Consider the following 8,104-nt stretch of genomic DNA (forward strand, 5'->3'; position numbering starts at 1 on the left):
GCGTCAGATGTAGTCGGAAACGGCCGCTGACAAATCGTGAGCGTCCGGGCCGTCCTGTCAGTTTTTATGTTGAACGCCCGGACGCCTGAAAGACCTTCTTTTGCCGTCTGAGACGGCCACTGATGGGGCTATAAAATACTTAGTCACCCAACGTCGGCAGACGGCTTGCCTCTGTCCTTATTCCCCACGGGAAACATGACGTTTTTAACTTCTGCACATGCGCCAATTTCAGCGGGTGATTTCGAATTTCAGACCGTCATACACTCCGGCCGTTGCAGGACATATGTTCAGTAGGTGACTATTTCTGTTGGCTTTCTGGTCCGTTTGTTAAATTTTGCTCACTTTCGGAGCATGGACTTAACGTATAGAAGTAGCAGCATGTTTCTACGACATTGTGTTGAGGTTGGGTTTACGGCGAATCGACTGTATTCATTATTTATACTACAAAAGAATGTACAAAAAATTTATTTGTCGTGCACCGACAAGGGGGATAAATTATCCTACTTAAAACAACAAACGTTGGACAACAGAAATCACAGATGTCGTCAAAAGAAGCAGCGTTCTTCCGTTAGTTGACTGTCGATACTTTGCAGGCGCCGGTAAGTGAACTGTTATTTTTAATTTTGTACACCATGTTGCAAAATTTACCGACGACTTGTACGATACCCTCCCCACATACGCAAAGAATTGATAAAATTTACGATGTTGTTTTGATGCCACAAAATAAAAAGACTTATGAACACCTTGTTGAATACGTGAAAAAAATATCTGTTGTTTCTATTAAGAATGATAATGCTGAAAAAAATGTAGATTTAGACCACAGAAAATGATGAAGATACCTACCTATTTGCCGTCGTGAATCAAGTCTAACGGCCCTCCCAACTATGGTGACCGGGTGAGGAACTTATGAACCGGAAGAATTTGTTTCGCTACCGCGAAATAAAAATGACACATGGACATTGTAGAAAATGTATTGTCTATATGAAACTCCCATTAAATACTCTCCAGTGTTTAATTAAGACTGATGTATTTAAAACCTACGATAGAGAATTACAAAACGTCCTGCATCCACCCTTCATGTTATGTGGGATCGTCCACCATGATTGATTAAATTTGCTACATCTACATGCATGTTGTGTCGGCACGCGGCTCAAAGAGACGCGGACACGATTGAAGGTCGGATTGAATTTCATACAAAGTCATGTAAAACAAAGTTATAAAGGCCGCGGAGTTTATCTGAATTGAAGTTTAGTTCAAGTTGCGTTTGATTTTAGCTAAAACCTGACAGCCCGGTCGTGGGTGGTCTTTTACATGATTGTACACTTCACTGACTGCTTATTTGTTTGTCCCAAGAGGCCATAAAACTAGACGGCATCGACGTCAGAAACGGCGTCCGGACAGCCGTCTACGCCTGTGCAAAATGTTGCCCCTACCCGTACTCTCTACCTGATTATTAAACTTCACTGGGTCTTGACGGAGAATAGTTTGAGTTTGGCCAAGATGTTGACCTTAGCATTGATTGATTCTCTTGGCCATTTTAAATTTTATTCCATTTTCTGTCGCACGTCCATGCAGCCTGGATTACGTCATCGATGCCGTCCCAATTGGCGTCCGGCCCGTCCCAGCAGCCTGGATTACGCCGTCTAAGCCACCGTCGCAATAGGCGTCCGGTCCGTCCGCGGAGACGTCTGTTCCCAGCGGGGGGCCCGCCCGACGGCGCGGGAGCATCTGGGTGCCCGCTTTCAGAAGCCGTTTCGGACGGCCCCGACGTCCGCCTGGACGCGTCTAATGTGCCAATCTAGACGCGTCCAAGCGTTTTTATGCCGTCCGGACCGTCTTGGGCGTTTCGTTAAACCATCAAAATGGCGTCTAAAGCCATCTGCCGTCTGCATCCCAATAATCTGAGACGCCTCCGGACGGGCTAGGGACGCGCGTCTAAAACGGCGTTTAACTGTTTGGAACGCTTGAATTTTCACATAGGTAAGCTGTAGGCTGGGTATTCAACTATCGGAACCAGCTAGCGTTTATAGATCGTTGAATGCCATTTTTATCAAGCATATGGATCAACACCTATTATAAATGGCAACTTTGTCACAAAATCTAGCCTTAGATACATCACTTAACGATTCGCTGTACAGCGAGAAAACAGCACACTTGAGCCCACCGCAAGTAACTTTGATAGCGCCATTCTGTGTTCTATTCATCCAGGTATCATCCAACTTGGTGCCCTCGTGTGACACAGCGGTTTTCGAACGTTCTGTGAAAACGATCTATCAGTTCATCCAACTATCCAGCCCTAAATGCTTGACAGACACTCGCAATTCAGGCATATAGTAGTATCACATTTTTAGTAATTCTAATAGACAAAGTATAAGTACATGACATTAACACAAAGTATAGATTTAGAAAGCTGTAACTCACCTGCGGAATCATAGCCTCTGTACTCCAGTCTCTGAAGCCCCTTGATTAGCTTGTCCAAAATCTCCTTCCGCTTTTTGGGCACACAAAAGTTTAGGTATGCAAAAATTCCTGGTGACAGAAAAAGGAATAGTATGATCATATAGCAAAGTATCCCATTCCATGGTAATACATTTTGTATTATCACTTGACACTTCACCCCTCAGAGTCGAGTCAGACTTTCTCTCGGCATGTGTGGATTAGCCTGTTGGTGCTTAGCTGTTTATTATTATTATTAAATGAAAAGAGAAGTGAAAAACATAGCATCTTTACTGGAAAAAAATCCTTCAAATCCAGACATAAGGCGGGTAGATTCTTCAGAAGTAAAAAAGAATATAAGAAATTGCTAAAAAAAGAAAAAACGAGATTTCCACCAATAAATCATGGATCAATTGTCTTCACTAAGGGAAAGAAATCCGAGTGCATTCTGGAATTTGATAAATAAATTGAAACCAGGAAAGCCAAATGAGGACAACCAGATTACAGAAGAGGAATGGGTAAATCACTTCAAGAACCTTGTCAAACACCAGTCACTCCATTCTAGGAATGTCATTTTCCTGATTTGAACACAGCGATCTTGAAATCCCCATTTTTCAACTTTTTTCTTCCTGAACATACATGAAAGTTTTACATACCATTGGATAGATCATGTTATCTGGAGTATGAGGCTCCTTTTTTATGGTCATAACGTACAAATTTTTTGAGATATTTGACTTTGAAAATTGCTTATCCCGAGGGTTAGACACCGAAACCCGAAGAAAATTCTTGAGCCCGCTGACTCAATCAAGTCAGACCGTCGGTCTTCAGAGCTTACCCCGATTGAAGACCGCATACAATTAACACCATGAAAATCACTGAATTAAATAGAATGCACCAAAAAGCTGTTATTCAATAAGAATTCACACCTGGTAAGCTTGTGTAATTAGCACGTGTATGACAAATTCAGACTACCTGGCAACTCAGGTACAGACCGACGGGGTGGACAGAAGATCCTCGGGAAATATTACTGACCCGTCCCCCTTGGAGGGACATGTCTACAGCCGCTATGCATCTCCCCTGATGCCCGCGGCTGATTGATTGTCCCCCGCTAAAGGCGGGAAAAGGTTGTTTTGTATATAGTTAGCTAAATCTGTACAATTTGCTTGATTTCAATGATCCGTATGAAGAAAAGTTATCTTTGAAAGAATAGCACAGCCTTGTCTGCCCAAGGAACTACACCGGGTCCGATATTTATTATTTTGTTTTAATCACACAAGACTTAGGGATTGTCCAGGCCCTTGTAACCTTCTTAGATAACGAAATTGCCACTGGCCTCCCAGCAGGGTGGCTGGTGCCAGTTTATCATTATTTATTGGGTGGGCCAACTACTCTCTCTTTGCAACCAGGGGCTGAATTGTGAGGAACTCAGCCTATGTCTAATCTGAGTTGATGAATAGAGAAGTTTATTTGCAAGTTCATGCTTGAGGGCTAATTGCAAGTGCATGGTGTAAATATAGGAGATATAGAAGTGACAATAAACAGTTATAAACAATATTCTACTCTAATACTAGTGTTGGCTATTTCTAAACTGGTTGGGTTTGACTTCTTTTTTGGAAGCAGAGGGAGACGAAAAGCCTCACCTTTTCTACAATTTGTGAGTTCTGCAATTTCAAGAGAAAAGTGGCTTTCTGTTCGTCTGTGGGTGTGGGGAATCTAGATCTATACTTATATTATGTAGAAACGTCTGGATATACATATCGGTAATTCTGTTCCTTATCAGATTACATACATATACAGGGTCACAGAGTGAGTTGTCCGAGATAAGAATATCCACTATAATCAAGTATTTCTTTAACATGCTGCAACAATGAACTTCTCCAGCCATTTACAAGAGAGTTGTGCTGTTCCAAGAGTGCGTTTACTACAAGTATGCTTAGTAAAATCGATTTGTGTGAAACATTACATACTATTTATTAGCCAATATTTTACAAGTCGAACGGAAATATCTATGTCTAGTGGAAAATCTGCCTAATTCGGACCTACATGCTGAATTCTAGAGACTCCAACTTGGATGAATGCCTAAATATTTTTGCAGAATTGGTTGTGTGTAATTTCGATCAGAGATGTATCATTTAATTTCTCAGAACCCCAAATTTCACAAACATATAACAGGGTTTACCACAGGAATCAGGAATCGAATATTCTCAGAAGGCTGTCAGGTGAAACTAATGAACGAGTTAGACCAAGGAGGTTTCCTTTTTTCAACCTCCTTGGTTAGACATTTAAGGCTGTGCATCCAGGCTTTGCGCGCTTTGACAATTATTTTTTTGCTAATGAAAAGGTACCTGATGATGAATAAAACTGTGACAGTGTGAGCCGGAAAAATATCCATCAGGTATTTAGTTTGTTTGTTTTTTCACAGAGAAAACACTACTTTTTTTTTTTTCTTCCCAGTTTTTTTCCTGGTTCTGTCAAGGTGTTTTGTCAAGTGTGCAACAGGAATTTGAATACTGAATAAGCCTGACCAACATTGACACCATAGTGAAAGAACCATTGTCTTTTATGACTCTTGGCTCCCAATTGTTATTCGTGGGCATAGCTATTTGCATACTTTCTGGTAGTACAAACAGGCATTTTTGCAGCCAGACTTGGATGACGCAAGGCTCACCCGTGGAGTCACAGTCAGCAGTGTAATCCTCTGAGTCTCAACTTCAATTCTCAAATGGTGAATATCTCATAAATGGTGCTTATGTTCCCACCCAACCAAAGGCTATAGTTTGAAGTATAGTGTAAACAAAAGCATATCAAGTATTTCAACAGTAATCCAGGATTGAAATATGAAGTGCAATTTAAAGAAAAAATTCAAGATCTGAGAACAATTCATCAGTCAGAATAGAATCTACAACAGTTTAATACTTATATCATGATTCAATTTTATTTCACTATCACAAAGGTGAAATCCAAACAGTTTTGTGGGTAAAGTTCATGGAAGCATGATACATTGAAAGTTAAAAACTTCCACTTTCACACATGACGCTGCCAACTATGACCCCATGTACCCGGATGTAAGACGAATTCAAGCTGCTTTTGTGTTGACATGATGACAATTATTTGCAAATCTGAATATTAGTGGGGTTCAAGCGCTGCCAAACTGACCACGTGCACACCAACAGCTCTGAGCACAAATTATAGAAAAAGTAGGACTCTTTGTCTTTCTTTGCCTCCAAAAAGGAAGTTACCCAACCTATCTAGATACATGTATAGTATTTGAGTTGTCTCTTTGAATGAAATTAATATTTATCACAGTTCATTGTTACATGTGTAACAGTGGGGTTCAAGCGCTGCCAAACTGACCACGACAACACCTCGCCCCTCTGGTTGTTTCATATGCGTATTCCCTATCTTGTTTATACCATGTACTTGCAATTAGCCTACAGGCATGAACTTGCAAATAAACTTTCTTTCTATTGATCTAATACCGAGGCAGAACTAGGGGTCCACCTCTGACAGGTGAAACAACCAGAGGGGCGAGTAAGAACAGAAAGAAACAACACCCCGACTCCCGGGATTCGAACCCGCGCCAAACCCGGGCAGCCGGATCACAAATCGAACGTGCAAACCGTTCGGCCAAAAGGCTTAAGCCGTTAGGCGTCTTCAGTTTAGCAGTCCTTGAACACCACTGTTACACTACTCCCCCTTTTCTTTTCAAGATTCGTCCTCGAATTTCCGAGTTCGACATCCCTGTGTGGCACATACTAGCCTGTTACTCACAGGGTCGGCATGGGAACCAGTGAAACAACCAGAGGGGCGAGTAAGAACAGAAAGAAACAACACCCCGACTCCCGGGATTCGAACCCGCGCCAAACCCGGGCAGCCGGATCACAAATCGAACGTGCAAACCGTTCGGCCAAAAGGCTTAAGCCGTTAGGCGTCTTCGGTTTAGCAGTCCTTGAACACCACTGTTACACAGGTTAGAACAAGCTAAAGTATTAGCTAGAACCTGGCCATGGGTTGGAGAATTATTAATCTCCAAGCAGATCCTACGGTAGCATAAGATAGTATCAAAGGCTGGCAGAGGAGTGAAGCCGGCCTAGGAGTGTGTTTGGCTACATGGCAAATGGACACCTCTTGGCTGACTACACTCCTTGGCCAGTTTGGTACTATTTTATGCCATTGTAGGATCTGCTTGGAGAGTAGAGAATTATACTCACGAATCAATCCCGGGCTTACCAAAACCAACAAAACTGTTTTTAGATTAGCATCTGATGATGCTTATAACTCTCCTTTAGTACTTACATAGCTTAGGCTCAAACTTTTGAATTAATTTTTTAAGTGTTATGTGTATTAGCTTGAACCTGTTTTGAATTATTTTTTAATGTGTTCTATGTGGCTTTCTAATTCTATCTTGTCAAGTATTCTTTTTAACCCTTAAAAGTGTATGGTGTTTGGCTCAGGCAGACAAAAGGAAAGCCTGACGATTGAAATAGAAACAAAAGCCTGAATCTAAGAGCCAAACCTTCATCTTTTTATAATGGTAATTGTTAGAATACACAAAAAGATTGCACAGAAAGATTTCTAACTGTTGTGCTTTTTGTATGCAAAGTGGAACACAGCAGACAACAAAGGTCATTCACACTAAATGGATAATTGACAGTAGTTGTTGATTATTCAATCTCTTGAAATCACCAAGGTACGTCCTTGAAATCACAGAACCCACAAACTGTAGAAAAGGTGGGGCTTTTCGTCTCCCTGTTTCCAAAAAAGAAGTCAACACTAGTATTAATTAGAGTAGAGTATTGTTTATCTGTTCATTGTCACTTGTATATACATAATAAAAAATATCCTATGTTTATACCATGTACTTGCAATTAGCCCTCAGGCATGAACTTGCAAATAAACTTCTATTATTTAGGAGCACTCTCTCAGGTACATGTACCTTATATGTCAATTGTTAAGAAAAAGACTGGAAGATGTATATATCCAGACATTTTTTTCATACACTGTCTAAAGATAATGGTAAGTTAAGATTTTCCAACAAACTAAAGAAGGGATAGTGGATACTCAATGGAAAATTATATAACGTTACTTGATAAACATGAGGTAGGATCAGGAATGTGTAAACTTAAAATTAGCGCCCACCCCCTTGAAATTGAGAAATGGCAGCACGAAATGCTACCTGTGGGCGAAAGAACCTGTAACCTTGTATTTCAAAACCAGTGAAAGATGAAATACATGGTACATTTTACTTCTAAGTCAAACTGCCTTTCTATTGAATGACCAGGAAACAAATTTTAGAGTTATTCGAAGAGGCCTACAAAACGCACAAAATTTCCAAACGTTTAAAGACGAAAACAAAACTATAACCCTAGGCCTGTTAACGTCACATAACCCACCCACATTATAAAAAAAGTGGGACACTTTGTCTTCCACTGCTTCCAGAAAAGAAGTAAAAAAAAAAAACCCAAAGCTTAGATAATCATAATGATTGTAGCTCCCAGCAGTCCATATTATTGCAACTCACTTGTTTACACTTGTCACCATTGTTATCTATACCAATTTGTCTTTTATTTTCTGTATGTTAACAATATATTCTGGCTGTTCCATGTTGCAATCAGCCTTCGGGCAAGAACTTGCAAATACAACTTTCTATAATCTTATACTTAACAGC

The 8,104-nt window shown here is 40.6% G+C and overlaps 1 protein-coding gene across 2 annotated transcripts in view; it reads right to left on the bottom strand.

Moving 5' to 3' along the window:
* LOC118412080 (glutamine--fructose-6-phosphate aminotransferase [isomerizing] 1-like) overlaps positions 1–8,104 on the bottom strand; it is a gene marked incomplete in the record, with an annotated part of 89,160 nt that overhangs the window by 68,774 nt on the left and 12,282 nt on the right. For both annotated transcript variants that reach the window (XM_035814707.1, XM_035814706.1), the window contains 1 exon segment: positions 2,422–2,529. In XM_035814707.1, the coding sequence (XP_035670600.1) occupies positions 2,422–2,529 (108 nt within the window).

The sequence above is a fragment of the Branchiostoma floridae genome, chromosome 3 (genome assembly GCF_000003815.2).
Source record: "Branchiostoma floridae strain S238N-H82 chromosome 3, Bfl_VNyyK, whole genome shotgun sequence".
NCBI classification, from domain to species: domain Eukaryota; kingdom Metazoa; phylum Chordata; class Leptocardii; order Amphioxiformes; family Branchiostomatidae; genus Branchiostoma; species Branchiostoma floridae.